At 46.1% G+C, this 21062-nt stretch overlaps 2 protein-coding genes and 1 non-coding gene across 5 annotated transcripts; all 3 read left to right on the top strand.

Annotated features, from left to right (window-relative positions):
* On the top strand, window positions 1-17186 carry PPM1G (protein phosphatase, Mg2+/Mn2+ dependent 1G). 3 transcript variants are annotated; one of them, XM_006099830.2, is made up of 10 exons: window positions 1-168; window positions 11321-11390; window positions 11884-11969; window positions 12423-12555; window positions 13237-13649; window positions 14209-14346; window positions 14678-14912; window positions 15270-15399; window positions 16166-16268; window positions 16567-17186. In XM_006099830.2, the coding sequence occupies exons 1-10, from the start codon at window positions 49-51 to the stop codon at window positions 16771-16773; spliced, it is 1635 nt and encodes a 544-aa protein (XP_006099892.1). In that variant the 5' UTR covers window positions 1-48; the 3' UTR covers window positions 16774-17186. The 3 variants fall into 3 exon arrangements, with proteins under 3 accessions (XP_006099892.1, XP_023619230.1, XP_014320785.1); XM_023763462.1 differs by lacking the exon at window positions 16567-17186 and having other exon boundaries at window positions 7-168; window positions 16137-16271; XM_014465299.2 differs by lacking the exon at window positions 16166-16268 and having other exon boundaries at window positions 8-168.
* On the top strand, window positions 12097-12202 carry LOC111828128. The gene has a single exon (XR_002831919.1). It is a non-coding gene; the product is annotated as a U6 spliceosomal RNA (small nuclear RNA).
* A 665-nt stretch (window positions 17187-17851) lies between the features above and the next one.
* ZNF513 (zinc finger protein 513) lies at window positions 17852-20983 on the top strand. Its single transcript, XM_006099824.3, has 4 exons — window positions 17852-17953; window positions 18198-18353; window positions 19195-19782; window positions 19868-20983. The coding sequence occupies exons 1-4, from the start codon at window positions 17899-17901 to the stop codon at window positions 20689-20691; spliced, it is 1623 nt and encodes a 540-aa protein (XP_006099886.1). The 5' UTR covers window positions 17852-17898; the 3' UTR covers window positions 20692-20983.
* Window positions 20984-21062: the final 79 nt, after the last annotated feature.

Raw genomic sequence — 21062 nt, 5'->3', positions numbered from 1 at the left:
GTCGCGCTCCTGTTCGCCTGCCCCTGAGGCCGCCGGCCCGCCGCCGCCATGGGCGCCTACCTTTCCCAGCCCAACACGGTGAAGTGCTCCGGGGACGGGGCCGGCGCGCCGCGCCTGCCGCTGCCCTACGGCTTCTCCGCCATGCAGGGTTGGCGAGTCTCCATGGAGGTGAGGCCGGAGGGGCCCAGAGACTGGTCGCTGGAGGGCGGGAACCCGATGGAGAAAAAGGGAGCGGGGGGATGGGGTCGTCCCCCGGGGACGGGTCCGAATCGAGAGCCCGAGTCCCCAGCGGCAGTTCTGGGGGGTCGGCATCGGGAGCGGGAGGGAACTGCCGAGGCTTGGGGGCCGTGCGCCGGTGGCCGGCTCGGCGGCGAGGGCTTCGCCATGTGGAGAGGCACCTTCCGACGCCGACCGCCCTCTCCCCGCGCCTTCGCGCCTTCCTCCCGTGCCAGCGCCGCTCTCCCGGCTTACAGACGGCGGGAGGCGTCGGGTGGGAGTAAAGGGAGTAAACGAGGCACCATTCATTTACTCTTGCGAGGAAGAGGCAAATAGAGGGGGATGGCTGTCCTTAATGTTTTATATTTCTGTGTTAAATATGTGCGAGGCCTCTTTGGGCGGAGAGTTTGACAGGGAAAGGAAGCCCGGGCAGATACTCTGTTTCAAGTTCTTAACACCTAATGGCCTGGCCCTGGGCACCGCATGTTAATTTCAGAGGCTCGACCTGACCTCCAAGAATTGCCTGTATTCTCTTCAAGGCTTTTTTACGGCCTTCGGAAAACTCGAGTGATGTCAATCAGTATTATTCCTTTTTAAAAATTATGCTTGATTTTTTCTTTTCCTCCCCCATTTGGGGTTTTTCGAAACTTAACAACTGTCCTTTGCCTGTGCTTGTAGTTGATAGTCTCCTTGGTTTTCAATAATTTCATTAATTTTTTTTTGTCTTAACCTACAGAGAACTGACTTTCTTTTCTAGAAAACTTCACTCTGGGTAAAAGGGGAAAAGTCTGGATATAAAAGAGTCCTATAGGGTAAAATGGATTTGAAGCTACAAAGGAGAGCAGAGAACACTAGGAAAGGAAGGGAGAAAGACCTGTGTAAGAGCTGTCTCTGTGAGGAGTATTGTGAGGTCTAGGCAAGGCAGAAGCGTTAGGGAAATGCCCTAATTATGTCTGGGTTGGAGGGTTTATCCTCTTGCTAGGTGGGCTTCAGGTAACAGCCAGCTACCGTTCCCTGGGGAAGTTCTTCAAATCCCTCGCTCCTCCCTGTGGTTGGCTCTGGAATGACAGTATAAACGCAAAGGTTTGTTCTCAGACTCGGATACACCTGCAGTTGACTTGGAACAGTTCTGTCATTAGGTGGGGATCCTATAGTTCATTTCATCTAGTTGGGCTCCCACCTTTCACAGCTCAGAAGTTGAGGCCCAGATAGGTCCGAACACTTGTGCCTTGGTGGAAAGAATCTGTAGGATGAAATTGTTCGAGATGCTGGATGTTTGTCATCTGAAGTGTAATGTTCGTATTTCACTGTGCTGCACAGGGTTGAGCTTACAGAGTGCTTGGTAAAGGTCATTGTCTGTCTGTTAGAAATACCTGGATATAGTTTCCAAAGGGAAACATTTATATAATGGGGTTTGGGTTAGTCGGTAGTTTGGAGGTTCCATTTCTATGACATTTTCTGTTAATATTTTAAGATTTGAGGTGACTGTCTTATCTCACAGTAAGACTTTTCCTTCAGGTTTCTCATTCCATACTTTCCAGTTTACTCTCTGCTATGGTTTTTCCATTTCTTAGTACTATTCTCATTTTCTTTATGAATTGGGTATTCAGTTATCCAAGTCATTTGCTCAGCGATTCTGTGCTGTTTGCTTCCTCTCTGCAGGACATTTCCCTTTAATTTTGGTTTCTCTGTTAACTAGAAAATGACTTTTTTTTTTCATCTGGGGCTGTTTGGTTTGTAGGAGATCTCATCAGACTATTACTTAGATCTTAATCTCCCTTTTGAGAGATAACTAGTTAGGGTTTTTTAAATCCTCCCAGTTACACAGTTTCTGAATTTACCTTTTTTGAATAGTTAAATATAGCTAATCAGCCTGGCCGGAGTGGCTCAGTGGTTGAGCGTACGCCTATGAACCAGGAGGTCACAGTTCGATTCCTGGTCAGGGCACATGCTGGGTTGCGGGCTTGATCCCGGGTATGGGGCATGCAGGAGAAAGCCAATCAATGATTCTCTCTCTCCCTTTCTCTGAAATCAATAAAAATATATTTTAAAAAATAATATATATAGCTAACCAAATCATCTTCAGGTCCTGTTTGGGATCCTTTTCTGCTTCCTTGATACTTTCCCTTTGGCTTGGTGTTTCCTTTCTCCCCAAAGTATAACATAGTTTCTTTGGTATGGCAAGAAAATAACTGCATCTAGCTTCTTGAGTGAATCTTTTCATCAAGTGTACTCCTGTTCCTCTTAACCTTTGGGGCTTAATTCCACCAATTACATCTATTGACCTTATTTGCTTGGTTCTAATGATTCCGTTGAGGTAAGTTTATCATGCCAGTATGCTTTACAAAGGTTGCTAAAATCCTAACTCAGATTTAGCCTTAAGAGAATACTATTTTACCCCTTCTCTTAAGGGAAGGATGGCAACTATCAATAGCTGGAATTTTACACTTTCTGCCTCTCTCCAGCTCCTCTTTCTTTTTTTTTTAGGGAGAGGGAAAGACAGAGAGAAACATTGATGTGAGAGAAACACATCATTTGGTTGCCTCCTGACCAGGGCCCGGGCAGGGGGAAGCCAAGGTACATGCCCTTCACCAGAATCAAACCCGGGATGCTTTGGTCCACAGGTGTCAGTCTCTGAATCTTTTCTTTTTTTTTTTTTTTAAATATATTTCTTTATTGGTTTCAGAGAGGAAGGGAGGAGAGAGAGATAGAAACATCAATGATGAGAGAGAATCATTGATCTGCTGCCTCCTACACACCCCCCACTGGGGACCGAGCCCGAAACCCAGGCATGTGCCCTTGGCCGGAATCGAACCCGGGACCCTTCAGTCCGCAGGCTGACGCTCTATCCACTGAGCCAAGCTGACCAGGGCTCCAGCTCCTCTTTCTATGGTACCAGGGTGCTTTGAGGAGGGGTAATCAAAATACCACAGTTGAAGTTCTCTTCCTTTCTTCCTTCTCCATGGTTTGGAGGGACCCTTAAGCTGGTTGAGGTATGTATTTTGGGGGTTAAGAGGTAGGTAGTGAGCCCTAGCCGGTTTGGCTTAGCAGATAGAGCGTCAGCCTGCGGACTGAAGAGTCACAGGTTTGATTCCGGTCGGGGGCACATGCCTGGGTTGCGGGCTTGATCCCTCGTGGGGGCTGTGCAGGAGGCAGCCGATCAGTGATTCTCTTTCCCTCTCCCTTCCTCTCTGAAATCAATAAAGATATATTAAAAAAAAAAAAAAAAGAGGTAGATAGTGAAATGGTGCCTGAGAAGTATATGTGGAAAGTTCCAAGTTTTTGGTGGCTAATGAGAAGTCCAATCTGAAATGAAGTCTTTTTAAAAAAATATTTTTTATTGATTTCAGAGAGGAAGGGAGAGGGAGAGAGAGATAGAAACATCAATGATGAAAGAGAATCACTGATTGGCTGCCTCCTGCACGCCCCCCACTGGGGCCCGACCTGCAACCCAGGCGTGTGCCCTTGACTGGAATCGAAACTGGGACCCTTCAGTCCACAGGCCCATGCTCTATCCACTGAGCAAAACCCGATAGGGCTGAAATGAAGTCTTAAAAGGGACTTGTAGTTTTTGGTTGTGAGTTTTCTGGAAGTGATAAAATGCTTTCAATGGGGAGGTAAGATTTAAAAAAAAGTTTCTCTAAATTATATTTGCCCTTTTTTTAAGGGAGTATAATTTTGAATACACTAGTTGTTCACTGCTAGGTTATTAATGGTTATAGAGGGTTGTCTAGAATTGAATGTAGATAGTGTTGAGTAGAAAATTCTTAAGATATCTGAATGACAGTTTCAATTATTATATTAATGGACAAAAATATAAACTAAGCTACCTTAAGCATGCTGTGGGGTTCCACTTGAGAGAGGGCATCTGAGGCTGAAGGGCTTTTATGTCTGATCCTCAGATTAGTGTCTCATCTCTAGCTTAAAGCCCTTTTTTACTTACTGAACCAGGTCAGAATTCCATTGTCTGTGATGCAGTTTAGCAATTCTTATAAAAGGGCATTGTTTTCATTTGATGAGCATGCAGTACCTCTTCTTCACAATTCAAAGATAGTATGAAATGATATCAAAGGTATGCTCATTAATATGGAGAAATTGTTTTCTATTATACTATTTCTTTATAAGTTCTCAAGTACAATCAGACTGGCTCAGGTACAATCAGAACTTATTCCTCAAGATTTCAAGAATATTTTACATCAATTATTTCTATTGCCCAATCTCCTAGCAGTTGTTACTACTGCTTCTCGGTTCCTGATCCCCTGTTGGGTTATCATTTTGAAATTATCTTTGAGAGGTAAGGACTTGATTGTGAGTGTAGAAATTTAACAGATTTGATCAATAGCTCTTCTCATTTTAAGCTGTTATTAAAATTATGCTTTCTGGAAAGCACAAATCTTTAGAATTGAATTTAACTTAATTCAAAGATGTAGAATAACAACTTTCAAATAACAGTATTTGAAAATGTACCTACAGGTCACTTTTAAAGTAACTTTGAACCTGGCTGGTGTGGCTCAGTAGTTGAGCATAGATCCATAAACTAGGAGGTCACTCACTGTTTGATTCCTGGTCAGGGCACATGCTGGGATTGCAGACTCTATCCTCAGTAGGGAGAGTGTAGGAGGCAGCTGATCGATGATTCTCATTGATGTTTCTCTCTCTCTTCCTCTCTCTGAAATAAATACAAACATATTTTAAAAAGTCTTTAACTTTGAGATATAACTTACATACCATATATATCATTTAAAGTGTACATTTCAGTGATTAATTTATTCAGAGTTCTATAGCAATCACCACTGTCAACTTTTCTTTTGTTGTTAATCCTCATCCGAGGATATTTTTCTTTTTCTTTTTTTAAAATATATTTTATTGATTTTACAGAGAGGAAGTAGAAGGATAGAGAGTTAGAAACATCAATGAGAGAGAAACATCCATCAGCTACCTCCCACATGCCCCCCACTGGGGACGAGCCTGCAACTAAGGTACATGCCCTTCAGTCTGTGGGCTGACACTCTGTCCACTGAGCCACACCGGTTAGGGCCAGAGGATATTTTTCCATTGATTTTTAGAGAGAGTGGAAGGGAAGGGGAGAGACAGAGAGAAAGATCGATGTGAGAGAGACACATCTACTGGTTGTCTCCCATACATGTCTGACAAGGGCCAGGGATTGAGTCTGCAACTGAGGTACATGTATTGAACCCAGGATCCCTCAATCCGAGGGCTGAAGCTCTATCCACTGAGCCAAACCAGCTAGGGCACCACTATCAATTTTTGAATATTTTCATAACCTCCAAAAGAAACTTTATAACATACCAAGTCACTCCCTTTTCTCCCTCCTCTAATCGCTGGCAACCACTAATTTACATTATGTCTATGGATTTGCCTATTCTGAGCATTTCATATAAATGGAATTATAAATATGTCACTTTTTATCTGGCTTCTTCTACTAAACATCTTATTAAAGGTTATCTATGTTGTATCATTAATCTGTCAGTATTTCATACCTTTTTATGGCTGAATACAATATTCCATTTTATGATCATGTTGTTTATCCATCAGTTCATGGATGTTTAGATTTCTACGTTTTGGCTTTTATGGATATTGATGCTATGAACATTAATGTACAAGTTTTTATTTCTCTTGAGTGGAATTGCTGGGTCATGTAATAACTCCATGTGTAACATTTTGAGGAACTGCCTATTTTAAGGTTGCAACATTTTATATTTCTACCAGCAGTGTATGAGGGTGTCAGTTTTTCTACATCCTCCCTTCACTTATTATTATTATGTCTTTTTTATTATAGTGTATGTGAAATGGCATCTCGTTGTTGTTTTGATTGTATTTCCCTGATGGCTAAGGCTGTTTAATTATCTCTTCTTGTGCTCATTGGCCATTTTATATATCTTTGGAGAAATGTCTGTTCAGATCCTTTGTCCATTTTTAATCGCTTCTCGGCCTTTTGGCTAAGATCAAGTGCATTTTTAATTGGGTTGTCTTTTTTCTCTTTTTACTGAGATTAAGAGTTCTTTTTATATTCTGGATACAAGTCCCTCGTCAAGTAGGATTTGCAAGTATTTTCTCCCTTCTTTCTTGTTGGTGTCCTTTGAAGCACAAAAGTTAAGTCCAGTTTATCGAGAGTTTTATAGTTTTAGCTCTTACATTTACATCCGAGATTCATTTTGAGTTATTTTTTGTGTATAGTGTAAGGAAGGGATCGCCCTTCATACTTCGGCATGTAGCTATCAAGTTGTCTCAGCACCATTTGTTAAAAAGCCTATTCTTTCTCCTCATTGAATTATCTTGGCATTATTGTTAGAGATCAGTTGACCATAAATATGAGGGTTTATTTATGGACTCTTAATGCCATTCAATTGATCTACATACCTATTGTTATGCCAGTACCACATTGTCTGGTTGCTATAGCTTTGTGGTAAGTTTTCAAGTCAGGAAGTGTATCTCCCAACTTTGTTCTTTTACTCTTTTCTTCTTTTCTGGGTCCCTTGCATTTCCATATGAACTTTAGTATCATCTTGTTAATTTCTGCACAACAGGCATCTGGGATTTTAGTAGCTCAACTGAGGAGCATTACTACTTTAACATTATTAAGTCTGTAGTTTTGTTGTGGTATCTGCAGGTTTTGGTATCAGGATAATACTGGTCTCATAGAATTAGTTGAGAAATGTTACCTCCTCTTCTATATTTTGTTTTTGTTTCTTTTTTTAAATACATTTTTATTGATTTTAGAGAGGGAGTGGAAGGGAGAGAGAGAGAGCGAGAGAGAGAAAAACATCAATGATGAGAGAGAATCATTGATTGGCTGCCTCCTGCATGCCCTACACTAGGGATAGAGCCTGCAACCCAGGCATGTGCCCTGACTGGAATCGAACTGAGACCTCCTGGTTCATAGGTTGATGCTCAACCAGTGAGCTACACCGGCCAGACTCTTCTGTATTTTGAAAGACTATCAAGAATTGGTATTCTTTTTTTTAAAAAAAAAAAAGGTGTTTTTTAAATTGATTTCATAGAGGAAGGGAGAGGGAGAGACAGAAACATTAGTGATGAGAGAGAATCATCGACTGGATGCCTCCTACATGTCCCCCACTGGGGATCGAGCCCACAACCCAGGCATGTACCCTGACAGGAATCGAACTGTGACCTCCTGGTTCCTAGGTCAATGCTCAACCACTGAACCACACCAGCTGGGCTAATTCTATAGGTATTTGGTAGAATTTACCAGTGAAGCCATCTGAGATTGGGCTTTTCTTTGTGGGAAGTTTTTTTCCCTTTTGTCTTTGTTGTTTGTTTTTTAAAAATATATTTGTTATTTTTATTGTGGTAAAATACACATAACATAAAATTGACCATCTTACTCATTTTTAAATCTACAATTCCGTAGTGTTAAGTAATTTTACATGGTTGTGCAACCAATCTCCCGAACTCTTTTCATTTTGCAAATTTGAAACTCTGTACCCATTAAACAACTCCTCATCCTCCTCTCTCTCAAGTCCCTCACAACCACCATTCTACTTTCTTTCTATGAAATTTGACTTTTCTAAGTGGATGGGAAGAGAATTACATGTTGGTTTTACTATCTGACTTTTTAAATTATATGCATGTATTACCACTGTGCTATAGATTTTATGTTCTGCATCCCCTAAAATTCACGTGCTGACATGTAATCATCCTATAAAATCTCCTCATATAGCCATAGCTGGTTTTGCTCAGTGGTTAGAGCATCAGCCTGTGGACTGAAGGGTCACGGGTTCAATTCAGGTCAAGGGCACATGCCCTGGTTGTGGGCTCGATCCCCACTAGGGGGCGTGCAGGAGGCAGCCAGTCGATGATTCCCTCTCATCATTTATATTTCTCTCTCTCCCATTCCCTTCCTCTCTGAAATCAATAAAAATATATTTTGAAAAAAAAATCCTCATATAAAGACAGATTTGTCTTTTTGTATCTGGCTTATTTTTTTTTAATATATTTTATTGATTTTTTACAGAGAGGAAGGGAGAGAGATAGAGTTAGAAACATCGATGAGAGAGAAACATCGATCAGCTGCCTCCTGCACATCTCCCACTGGGGATGTGCCCGCAACCCAGGTACATGCCCTTGACCGGAATCGAACCTGGGACCCTTCAGTCCGCAGGCCGACGCTCTATCCACTGAGCCAAACCGGTTTCGGCTGTATCTGGCTTATTTCACTTAGCATAATGTCTTCAAGGTTCATTTATCTGTTGATAGACACTTGGGTTGTTTCTACCTTTTTTGGCTATTGTGAATAAAGCTGCTGTAAATGTGGGTGTACAGATTATCTTTCCTAGACCCTAGTGGAAAGTCCAAGATTAAGGTGTCTGATAAGGGCCCACTTCCTGGTTCATAGACGGCTGTCTTCTAGCTGTGTCCTCCATAAGGCAAGGGAGCTTTCTGGCATTTCGTTTATAATCTCATTCGTGAGGACTCTTCCCTCATGACCACTCAAAGGGCCCACCTCCAGATACATCACATTGGGGATTGATTACATTTCAATATATGCATTTTAGGGGGACACAAAACATTAAGTCTATAGCACAGTGATAATACATGCATACTAGTATAATTTAAAAGTAATGTCGCCGAAACCGGTTTGGCTCAGTGGATAGAGCGTCGGCCTGCGGACTGAAAGGTCCCAGGTTCGATTCCGGTCAAGGGCATGTACCTGGGTTGCGGGCACATCCCCAGTAGGAGATGTGCAGGAGGCAGCTGATCGATGTTTCTCTCTCATCGATGTTTCTAACTCTCTATCTCTCTCCCTTCCTCTCTGTAAAAAAATCAATAAAATATATTTAAAAAAAATAAATAAATAAAAGTAATGTCAAGATGAATTTGAGAATTAGTTCTCTCATCTTCTCTAGCTAGGCCTTTTACATTTTATTGATTGATTTTTAAAAATAATATATTTTATTGTTTTTTTACAGAGAGGAAGGGAGAGGTATAGAGAGTTAGAAACATCGATGAGAGAGAAACATCGATCAATCGATCAGCTGCCTCCTGCACACTCCCCACTGGGGATGTGCCCGCAACCAAGGTACATGCCCTTGACTGGAATCAAACCTGGGACCCCTGAGTCCGCAGGCTGACGCTCTATCCACTGAGCCAAACCAGTTAGGGCTTGATTGATTTTTTTAGAGAGATAGAAAGGAGGGAGAGAGAGAGAGAGAGAGAGAGAGAGAGAGAGAGAGAGAGAGATTAATTTGTCCCACTTATTTATACATTCATTGGTTGCTTCTTGTATGTGCCCTGGCCGGGGATTGAACCCGTAGCCTTGGTGTATCAGAACAACACTCTAACCAACTGAGCTACCCAGCCAGGTCTAGCTAGGCCTTTTTGTTCAATACTTAGAAGAAAAGAAAATGTGTAATTCCTTTCCAAACCATCTTCACATTTTAAAAATTGATTTGTAAAGGTTAAGATAAATTTATGTATCGTGGATCCAAATGGTTGATCCAGTGAGTGTTTGTGGGTGTATTTATAACCGTAGGAGATTGACATGGGGGGGAGGGGGGATAATCAAGGCTTTATTAGTACAGATCCACTGATTATCTAGGTCAGAAGGGGTTGTGTGATACATGGTTTAGTAAGACAAGGCCTAAGAGCCTTGACTCAGATGACCTGTGTATTCTGAGTCATCTCTTCCAGACCATCTCAATGGTTATTGTGTTATGATATGATACATCTCTGGGTTTGAGGTAGGAAATGAAGGAGGAGGTATCCTTAATTTATTTGTCCTGAGGCATCTAGGAGCCCACCATTAGGAGCAAACGTGGAAGTCCTGCTGTGTTGCAGAACATACTGTTAGGCCCCTGAGCTATAAAGAAATTTAAGACAGCCTTTGCTTTCATGTTGGTTTATAGTCTAGTTAAGACCTAGGACTCCTTTTTCCCCCATGGAATATTGGATAACAGTACAAGGTAGCATATGCTGAGTGCCAAAATTATTGATAGAGGCAATAATATTAAGAGTTCAGAGGGGGAAGTGATCATAGAACATTAGTGTGATTGAGAAAGATCTCTGGGAGGTGAGACTAATTGGACCTCTTACCTCTCATAACTAATCCCCAAAAGACACTCTTGACACTGACCACCCCAGCCCAGCATAGTAAGCATGCTTGTCTCAGAGCCTTTCCTCCTACCCCTCCTTCTAATACTTTTTCTTCTTCCATTTTCCTCCATCTCATTTGTCTGTTACACTCTTTCCTTAAGGTCCAATTAGTCTCACCTCCCAGAGATCTTTCTGGATGAGGTTTTCTAGCTTGCTAAGAGACAGTGTTGAAGTACTTAGCTTTGGCTCAAAAAGGGACAGAGAGAAATAAAGGCAAGGGTAAAGGTAGGGAGGCTGTGATCAAAGGTGTCAAGGTGGAAATTTAAGTGCTTAGAGAAGGTGGAACAGTTCCAAGTGATAATATAGATTCAAGCCTCCCGGGAAGTAGAGGAGAAGGTAATGTGGAGTAGTTCTAGGAACTGAGACCTCAAGGTATAAGATGAATCTTTATGGTGTGCATTCCTTTTTGAGAATAAGGATAGAGAAGAAAAATGTGAGCCAGGTGCTAAATAATTCCAATTTATAGTTCTGTGATGATATGGGCAAGGTAGATATTCTTATTTCATTTTATAAATGATGAAATTAAGGTAAGAGATAGCTGGCCAGAGATCATGTAGTATATATGGTAGCATGGCTACTTGAAGTTCACTGGTTCATGGAATGGATCTGGAAGTGACTTAAAAGATCCTTTATTCTGGTTCTTCCCATAGTTGCCACAAATCCAAAAAGGTCAGGTCTAGAGTTCCAACAGCCAAGCATTCTGCCATCTGGATGACTGATATCTCCTAGGCTTGAGGCTGCTAGACTGCAGAGGTAGTGACCTGATTCATCTCTCTTCTTCCTCTCGCCATCTCCTGTACTTCTTTTCTTAGTTTATCATTCCATCTTCCTTTCTTATTTCTAGGCCCATAGGTCAGCTAGTGAAGGGTTAAAAAATTAGTAAGATTAAGGTGTGAACATGATCCTCATGACTTGAGGAAGACTATCCTTTGGCCTTGAGAAATGCTAATTATTCTCTTCTTTTTCCTAGGATGCTCACAATTGTATTCCTGAGCTGGACAGTGAGACAGCTATGTTTTCTGTCTATGATGGACATGGAGGTAACTTTAACAGATCATATTGATAACATCCTAATACTCTAATTCCAGACTTTATAGGGCAAGAACAGGTCCTTTGTTCTTTTACTTTCCAAAGTTCTGGTCCTTCAATACCATTTCCTGCCTCATGCTGTTTTTCTCTATTCTGCCATTCTTCCGTCCTAATAGGATATTGTATTGGTCCATAATCTCTTCCAGGCCTTGTTTTAATCCAGAAAAGAATCTTCCTACATTAGCTTTTTTCCCCCCTTCACTAAAAACTAAGTATGCAAGTGAAAAACAACAAGGGATATATTAATATAGCCCCAAGAGATGTGATTGGGAAGTCCATTTTCTGAGTCAAAACTTCCCAAAGGTTGTCTTTCAAATAGGTTTGAGTTGTGCTAAGATATTTATCTCCTCAACGCTTGGAGTTTATTCCAGTATGACATATAGATATTATATTACTTTCTATGTGTGGGAAGCAGTGCTCTGGGTGACCTTACCTTTCTTCTAGGGGAGGAAGTTGCCTTGTATTGTGCCAAATATCTTCCTGATATCATCAAAGATCAGAAGGCTTACAAAGAAGGCAAGCTACAGAAGGTCTGTCTTCCCACAATGTTCATTCTTCCCTTCTGTAGGCTTTCCCCTGTTTTCTGATCCTTAGCTTTTCCTTTCTCATTGCCACCTAACTTCTTAAAGAATTCGTTGCCTAAAATGAGCTTATTCCGTGCTCGCTTTGGCAGTACATATACTAAAGTTGGAATGATACAGAGAAGACTAGGATGGCCCCTGCAAAGGATGACACGTAAATTCGTGAAGCGTTCCATATTTAAAAATAAAATAAGCTTATTCCCACTTAAGTCTTTTTAGAGCTGCCTTATCATCCCCAGGTCTCTGAACTGTTTTTCATGTATATACGAGTGTCTCCTAGTGTGGAGGATCACATTCTAATTTGCACCCCATCCTTGTGACTAGGATTCTATCTAGGCAATTTATTTTATACCTGCTGTACTTTTCCCTATACTTGCCTCATACTGTTTTGCTTATATTCAGGCTTTGGAAGATGCCTTCTTGGCTATTGATGCCAAACTGACCACTGAGGAAGTCATTAAGGAGCTGGCACAGATTGCAGGGCGACCCACTGAGGATGAAGATGAAAAAGAAAAAGTAGCTGATGAAGATGATGGTAAGTGTGGCATCTCATGTTTGAGAGGAAATCAGCATTTTAAAATACTATTATTTAGTATATGTTATTTCTTTATCAATTCTAAGAGAGGATGACTTCCTATGCACTTAGAGAGTCCTCAAATTAAAGAACCCTATGTTCTCCTGCATTGCATGTGATTATGAAAAGGAGAAATAGAATTAACCTTTGTTGAGTGCCTAGTGTCTTAGTTGTAAGCATTTTTATGTGCATTATTTTTTGTCATTGTGATGGGGTCTTTCTGGTTCCTATTAATATTTATGTGACTGTTTTTCAAGACCGGAGCTGTCATTAGCCCCAGCAGCCAGTCATTAAGCCTTGGTCGTAGACCTAGACTGGCACTGTGGGCTTCCCGGGTCCTCAGTCAGAATAGGGTTTCCAACTTACCAATAAAAAATGAGATGATAAGGAAAATATACCTAGTGATCCTTTGACTAAGAAGGGGGTGAAAGACAAAGACCAAAGGAAGGCTATGGAGGCAGATGTTACTTGAGAAGGAAGCAAAAGGGTGTTTTTCTGAGACTTGGTAAGTGAGAGGACCCTTAGGAGTAGGGAGTGGTGGGGAAGTTGGAACTCAGGCTGCAAGGGCAGTGGATGTAGTAAGAGTGACCAATCCCATGAGGAATCTGGCATGGGGGCGCTGATTTAGCCTCTTACCTGCAGTGGACAATGAGGAGGCTGCACTGCTGCATGAAGAGGCTACCATGACTATTGAAGAGCTGCTGACACGCTACGGGCAGAACTGTCACAAGGGTGCTCCCCACAGCAAATCTGGAGCTGGGACAGGCGAGGAACCAGGGTCCCAGGGCCTCAATGGGGAGGCAGGATCTGAGGACCCATCTAGGGAATCTTCTTCAGAGGAAAATGGTCCCACAGCCAAGGTCCACACAGGCCTTTCCTCCAACTCGGAACGTACAGAGGCAGGCCAAGGTGGTGAGCCTGGCATTCCCACTGGTGAGGCTGGGCCTTCCTGCTCTTCAGCCTCCGACAAGCTGCCTCGAGTTGCTAAGTCCAAGTTCTTTGAGGACAGTGAGGATGAGTCAGATGAGGCGGAGGAGGAAGAGGAAGACAGCGAGGTAAGGGCCTGTAGGGGCTGATAGATACTGAAATTGCAGAGGGGCCTGTTTGGTTGCCATTCATAGCTGTTTGACTCTTCTATTTTGACATCATCCCCAAAGACCCACTATATGCTAAACTTTTCTTGGGTTCATTATCTCCACCAACACATGTACCATTAGCCCTCTTACCTCTTTCTTTGTTGATACACTAACAAATAGATTTAGTTGTGGCCTTGAAAGAGTCTGTCTCCTCGAGAGAGAATAGGAAGATGGTGGTTATTACTTTGGATATTTGGATATTTCCTTTTCTGGGCAACTTACTTTCTGGTCATGTTGCCTAGAAGGTGCTTTAGGCTGATTGCCTTGGCCTTCCCCTGGTGAGCCCAGTTCAGGATATCAGTTATTCCAATGCTAGCCCTCTCCCTTCCCCCATATTTCTCACCGTGATCATATAGTTGCATCTTTTAGTGTTTTGAGGACCTGTGTTCAGCAGGGCCTCTTTGTTTTGAATAGGAGTTGGGGGAGTGGGGCAGGAGGTTATTCCAGTCTCAGTTGCCTGGAATCATCCCTCTGGCAGGAATGCAGTGAGGAAGAGGATGGCTACAGCAGTGAAGAGGCAGAAAATGAAGAAGATGAGGATGACACCGAGGAGGCTGAAGAGGATGAGGAAGAAGAGGAGGAGATGATGGTCCCTGGGATGGAAGGCAAAGAGGAGGTCTGTGGGAACGGGGAGTAGTGGGTTTAGAAGAATCAAGAGGCAGTTGTGAATCCCCTGATTTGATTTTGGGAGGGGATCCCCTTGCTCTTTTAGTATTGAAGTCATGGTCATGGGGGGATTTTTTTCTGCAAAGGGAACGAGGTCTTTTGGGTAGAATTGTCTCAGAAAACAGAGGGAGCATGCCATAGTCTCTGGGAATATAAAATTTGTGATCCTCCTTTTTGTTAAAGCTATCTTGGTGGTCCTAGTGAGATGAGAAAGCATAGGTGAATGGTCAGGGGAGCTCGTGTCCAGAAGCTTCCATGATGCTTTCTTTCTCCTTCTTAAGCCTGGCTCTGACAGTGGTACAACAGCTGTAGTGGCTCTGATACGAGGGAAGCAGTTGATTGTAGCCAATGCAGGAGACTCTCGCTGTGTGGTGTCTGAGGCTGGCAAAGCTTTAGACATGTCCTATGACCACAAGCCGGAGGATGAAGTGGAGCTAGCACGCATCAAGAATGCTGGTGGCAAGGTTACCATGGATGGTCGAGTCAACGGGGGCCTCAACCTCTCCAGGGCCATTGGTAAGAACTAGGGGACTATGTATGGAAAAGACCTTTGGGGTCTTTTTCTCTGTTTCAGACTATGTAGTTGCAAGTTTTAATTTTCATAGCCCTTGTACCTTTCCATATATTTTTGTATCTACCACCTGTAACCTTAAATGTCTCTATGAGATAGGTAATATGGGTATCATTTCTGGATGATAAAGAAAACAGGTTAGTGATTTACTTATGATTCATCCTAAAGTCAGGGTTGAAACTAGAACTCAGTTCTCCTGTCCATTAGATTATGGAAAGGAAGGAAATGAATGGCAAGGCTTCAAACACAAGTCTGTGAAAAGTACCCAAACTATTTGTTAACCAACTATTCCTTTACTTAAGGAGATCACTTCTATAAGAGAAACAAGAACTTGCCACCTGAGGAACAGATGATATCAGCCCTTCCTGACATCAAGATGCTGACTCTCACAGACGACCATGAATTCATGGTCATTGCCTGTGATGGCATCTGGTAAGCACTGGCAGAATGCCTAAAAATTCCTTTTTCTGCAGCATTACTTCTCATGTAGTGCTCTGAGCTCCTTTGGCTTTATTTTTACTATTTTTTAAAATATATATTTCTATTGATTTTATTTATTATATTTTTACTGATTTCAGAGAGAAAGGGAGAGTGAGTGAGAAAGAGATAGAAACATCAATGATGAGAGAGAATCATTGATTGGCTGCCTCCTGCATGCCCCTCCCTACTGGGCATGTGCCCTTGACTGGATTCGAATCTGGGACCCTTCAGTTTGATGTTCTATTCAAAGAGCAGACCGGCTAGAGCAGCCGTGGGCAAACTACGGCCCGCGGGCCGGATCCGGCCAGTTTGAAATGAATAAAACTAAAAAAAAAAAAAGACCGTACCCTTTTATGTAATGATGTTTACTTTGAATTTATATTAGTTCACACAAACACTCCATCCATGCTTTTGTTCCGGCCCTCCGGTCCAGTTTAAGAACCCATTGTGGCCCTCGAGTCAAAAAGTTTGCCTACCCCTGGGCTAGAGCCTGCTTTGGTTTTATATCATCCATTGAATGGCTGCATTCAGTACCTTTTCTCAAGCTGCTCTAGGATTAGAGTTTAGGTAGACAGCTTGGTATCAAGACGCCCAAGCCTAAGGCAGAGCTGAAGACAATCTCTGTGTTTACATTGACCCAAACTCACCTCTATCCATATTCCTCCACTCTGCTTTCCGTGGGACTAAAGAAGATTCTGACTATTGTTTCTGATCCCAGGAATGTGATGAGCAGCCAGGAAGTTATAGACTTTATTCAGTCAAAGATTAGCCAGCGTGATGAAAATGGGGAGCTTCGGTTATTGTCATCCATCGTGGAAGAGGTGAGTCCCAGTTTGGAAGAGTGTCTGGGCTGCAGAGCCAAGGTTTTCTCCAAGACCAGAGCATAGGAGTATCATTCATTAGTGACAGATGCCAAACCCTGAGTAGAAAGTTCCACCTTCCCTCATTTCCCTGACTCACCTTATGCCTCATGGACTAGCAAATGGGCTGTTTCGTAATAACCTGTGACCCATTTCTCTCCTTCTGCCACCTTGTCTGGCACAACCACCCCTCTAGTGTGACTTTAGGTTCCCGGAAAGGTGTTCAAACCTTAAAACTGCTACCCCTTCCATTTTGTAGCTGCTGGATCAGTGCCTGGCACCAGACACTTCTGGGGACGGTACAGGGTGTGACAACATGACCTGCATCATCATTTGCTTCAAGCCCCGAAACACAGCAGAGCTTCAGCCAGAGAGTGGCAAGCGGAAACTGGAGGAGGTGCTTTCTACTGAGGAGGCTGAAGAAAATGGCAACAGTGACAACAAGAAGAAGGCCAAGCGGGACTAGCGGACTTGGTTGTCCAGACTCCTGCCCCCGAGACTGTTTTCTGAGCCCTCCGGACCTGAGACTGAGTTTTGTCTTTTTCCTTTAGCCTTAGCAGTGGTTGTGAGGTGTGCAGGGGGAACTGGGTGGCTTTACTCAGCCCATTCCAAAGAGGGCTCACCCTCCACACAGCAGCCCGGGAGCCGTGCTGCTCTCCCCAGCCTCCTCTTTGCTCCTTGGGGCTCATCACTGGTTCTGTGCCTGTGCTCTGTTGTGTTGGAGGGAAGGACTGGAGGTTCTGGTTTTTACTCTGTGAACTTTATTTAAGGACATTCTTTTTTATTGGCGGCTCCATGGCCCCGGCCGCTTGCACCTGCTCTCTGTTGTACACTTTCAATCAAACACTTTTTCAGACTAAAGGCCAAAACCTAATCAAACCCATAGTGTCCTTTTTTCTTTGCTGCCTTTCCATCCTGTCCTGGTCACCCAGGTTGCCTGGGCACTTCAGGTGACCCTATCAGTAGTAGCATCTACCTAACCATTTCGGGGGGCGGGGGGCGGGGGGGGGCGGTGTCCGTGTGGGTCCGTCCCACGCGAGCCTGCGTGTCCAGTAGAGGGGCCCAGGTATTCGCTCCATGAGTTACTGGCAGGCTGGCCTTGTCGCTACTCATCCTCACCCCCTTGCGGAGTCAGGAATAATTTCCTCCTCCAGGGAGGGATCAGGACTGCCAGGCGGCCTTGCCAGCCGTCTTCTATCAGATCTCTGATTGGCTTCCTCCCTTCCTTTCGTCACAATCACTTCCTGGTCACGCTGCGAGAGCCCTGCTGCCTCTGCTTCCCACGGACGGGACTACGTGTCCCGTGCGGCTCTGCGGTAGCGGAAGCGGAAGCGAGCACGGAGGTACCAGCTGGTCTCCGTAGGGGGGGGGGTAGGGGGCTCCATGAATGGACCCCGGCGGTGGCCAGCGGGGAGCGGCCCTGAACCTTGGGCTCCCGGGGCCCAAGGGCCGGGGGGCTGCCCCGGGCCCACACCGCTGCATGGGGGGCGGGCTCCCCGGCCCTGAGAGGAAGGGCGGGCCGTGCGCCGGGTTGGGAGGGCGGGGCCGGGCGGCCGCAGGCCAGAGGCGCGTCGGGCTGGAGCCGGTCACGATGCCCCGAAGGAAGCAAAGCCACCCGCAGCCCGTGAAATGCGAGGGGGTCAAAGGTCAGGGGTCGCAGTAGCGGGGGAGGAGCGGCGGTGGGGTCAGTGGATGGGTTCAGGTCGGGGTGGCGGGGGCCTCCTGAGGGATGGTGTGGGCGCTGTGGGCTCCTAGCTGCCCACCGAGGGACGAAGGGAACCCGGAGGGTCTCCAGGTCTGGGCAGTCCGGTTCCGGTCCAGAGGCCAGGCCCCCGGGACGGATGGTGGGCACGGTCCTGAGAGAAAACGCGCAGCCTCTCCCCTCTCCAGTGGACACCGAAGACTCCCTCGATGAAGGACCGGGGGCCCTGGTGCTGGAGAGTGACCTGCTGCTAGGCCAGGACCTGGAGTTTGAGGAGGAAGAGGAAGAGGAGGAAGGTGACGGCAGCAGCGACCAGCTCCTGGGCTTCGAGAGAGACTCCGAAGGTGAGTTTTGGGGACTCCCCTGGACCCAGCCCTCGGGAGACGGTGAGGTTAGATGTGAGCTAGACTCCCCGTGCCGACTTGCCCGGTCCGCTCCATCGCTGTGCGGAGGTGAAGCTCTGGGGCCTGGGCCAAAGGCGGTGTGAATAGGACAGTGGAGGAGTCACTGGTTAAAAGTAAACGTCCTTTTTGTAACCTTGTCCCGCTCCGCAGCCCGTGCCTATGCGAGTTTACTTCCCAGGTTCGGGGGAGGAACTTGGAGCTGGCACTTCATGCCCAGTCTCCTCACCTGTAGCTTAAGCTCCTTTTGTGTGAGGTTTTGGCCTCTGCCTCCGAGTCCTCCCACCGCATCCTAACTTGCCGCACTGCCCTCAGTCATGCCCCGTATGAGGCTGTTTTTGTCACGGCAGGAACCCACCTGAAGCATCCTTCAGGCTGAGGTGGCGTTACATGCATTACTTCATTTCTGTTTTCCCCTCAGTTTTGCCTCACTCTTGTTATAATCAGATCCATGGTAAAAGAAGCCTTACTAATACAGAGTTTAGAAAAGTCCCAGGCCTCTTCCTGGTGTATTTTTTCTTTTGTATCCTAAGAATCAGTTAATTATATTATTGTTGATTCATTTAAGTCCGTGGTCCCTTGTGGTCCTTGATCTTTTCTCATTAAGTGGAACTAGGTGCTAGGCTAGTCCAGACACAGCAGTAGACAATTCATATTTAGTTTTCGGGATCACTGAAGGAAGAGAAAGGTGGGGCCAAGCACAAAGGAAGACCATGAGTGAGAAAGGGTGTTTGGAGTCTAGTCTACCTAACGTTGATGTCTCTTCTCATGTCTGTCTCACCAGGAGACTCTCTGGGGGCCAGGCCTGGGCCTCCCTACGGGCTGAGTGACGACGAGTCTGGGGGTGGCCGGGCACTAAGTGCGGAGAGTGAAGCTGAGGAGCCATCCAGGGGCCCAGGGGAGGCTAGGGGTGAGAGGCCAGGCCCAGCCTGCCAGCTGTGTGGGGGGCCGACGGGTGAGGGGCCGTGTTGTGGGGCAGGAGAGCCAGGTGGGGGGGCCCCGATGCCCCCACGGCTACTATACTCATGTCGCCTCTGCGCCTTCGTGTCCCACTACTCGAGCCACCTGAAGCGGCACATGCAGACCCACAGCGGGGAGAAGCCGTTCCGCTGTGGCCGCTGCCCCTACGCCTCAGCCCAGCTGGTCAACCTGACACGACACACTCGCACCCACACTGGCGAGAAGCCCTACCGCTGTCCCCACTGCCCCTTTGCCTGCAGCAGCCTGGGCAACTTGAGGAGGCATCAACGCACCCATGCAGAGCCCCCCCCTCCTCCCTGCCCGACCTGTGGCTTTCGCTGCTGTGCTCCTCGTCCAGTCCGGCCTCCCAGTCCCACAGAGCAGGAGGGGACAGTGCCCCGGCGACCTGAAGGTAAAATGCCAGGGACCACGGAACCTGGGACACAGGTGGGTGGCCCAGGGGTACTTGGATTCACCAGGTCTCATTGTTCCCACAGATGCTCTGCTGCTTCCAGATTTGAGCCTCCACGTGCCGCCAGGTGGTGCCAGTTTCCTGCCGGACTGTGGACAGCTGCGGGGTGAAGGGGAGGGCCTTTGTGGGACCGGATCAGAACCACTGCCAGAGCTGCTGTTCCCTTGGACCTGCCGAAGCTGTGGACAAGAGCTGGAGGAGGGCGAGGGTAGTCGGCTGGGAGCCGCCATGTGTGGGCGTTGCATTCGAGGAGAGGCTGGAGGTGCCAGTGGGGGGCCTCAGGGCCCTAGTGACAAAGGCTTTGCCTGTAGCCTCTGCCCCTTTGCCACTCACTATCCCAATCATCTGGCCCGGCACATGAAGACACACAGTGGTGAGAAGCCCTTCCGCTGTGCCCGCTGTCCCTATGCCTCTGCTCATCTGGATAACCTGAAGCGACACCAGCGCGTCCACACGGGAGAGAAGCCGTACAAGTGCCCCCTCTGCCCCTATGCCTGTGGCAACCTGGCCAACCTCAAGCGTCACGGTCGCATCCACTCTGGGGACAAACCTTTTCGGTGTAGTCTTTGCAACTACAGCTGCAACCAGAGCATGAACCTCAAACGCCACATGCTGCGGCATACAGGCGAGAAACCCTTCCGCTGTGCCACCTGCGCCTACACCACGGGCCACTGGGACAACTACAAACGCCACCAGAAGGTGCACGGGCATGGTGGCACAGGAGGACCTGGCCTCTCTGCCTCTGAGGGCTGGGCCCCACCTCACAGCCCCACCTCTGTTTTGAGCTCTCGGGGTCCGACGGCCCTGGGCACCACTGGTAGCCGGGCTCTCCATACAGACTCACCCTGAACTAGGTCCTTCTCCAGGGCTGTAGGATTAGCCCTGACCCTCCTGTAATGGACCAGAAGCCACCTTCTCTTTCCTCCCCCGCTGGCCAGGGGCTCCAACAGACTAACTTAGGCACACTATGGACCACGGGCCTTGCCTTGACTGGTGCACTTCATGAGCTCAGTGAGAAGGGCCCTGTATACACCTCCACTGCTCCCAGAGGCTGTGGAGAAACTGGCTGGGGGACTGCCCAGCCTCCCACCTGTTTATTTAACTTATTTCAGTACTTTATAATAAAGGAAACACTAACAAAGCCATGTCTATGCTGAATTGGCAGTGGCAAGCACAGCTCAGCCTTCCTCTTAGCACAGCAGTCCATGCTATGATAGGGG

The sequence above is a fragment of the Myotis lucifugus genome, unplaced genomic scaffold (genome assembly GCF_000147115.1).
Source record: "Myotis lucifugus unplaced genomic scaffold, Myoluc2.0 scaffold_285, whole genome shotgun sequence".
Classification (NCBI taxonomy): domain Eukaryota; kingdom Metazoa; phylum Chordata; class Mammalia; order Chiroptera; family Vespertilionidae; genus Myotis; species Myotis lucifugus.
Note: the sequence above shows the minus strand (reverse complement) of the source record. Positions and strands in the feature narration are given on the sequence as shown.

Coding starts and splice junctions, on each gene's coding strand:
- PPM1G (XM_006099830.2), top strand. CDS start 49: ATGGGCGCCTACCTTTCCCAGCCCAACACGGTGAAGTGCTCCGGGGAC. Junction 169..11,320: donor GTTGGCGAGTCTCCATGGAG/GTGAGGCCGGAG, acceptor TCTTTTTCCTAG/GATGCTCACAATTGTATTCC. Junction 11,391..11,883: donor TGTCTATGATGGACATGGAG/GTAACTTTAACA, acceptor CCTTTCTTCTAG/GGGAGGAAGTTGCCTTGTAT.
- ZNF513 (XM_006099824.3), top strand. CDS start 17,899: ATGCCCCGAAGGAAGCAAAGCCACCCGCAGCCCGTGAAATGCGAGGGG. Junction 17,954..18,197: donor GAAATGCGAGGGGGTCAAAG/GTCAGGGGTCGC, acceptor TCCCCTCTCCAG/TGGACACCGAAGACTCCCTC. Junction 18,354..19,194: donor CTTCGAGAGAGACTCCGAAG/GTGAGTTTTGGG, acceptor CTGTCTCACCAG/GAGACTCTCTGGGGGCCAGG.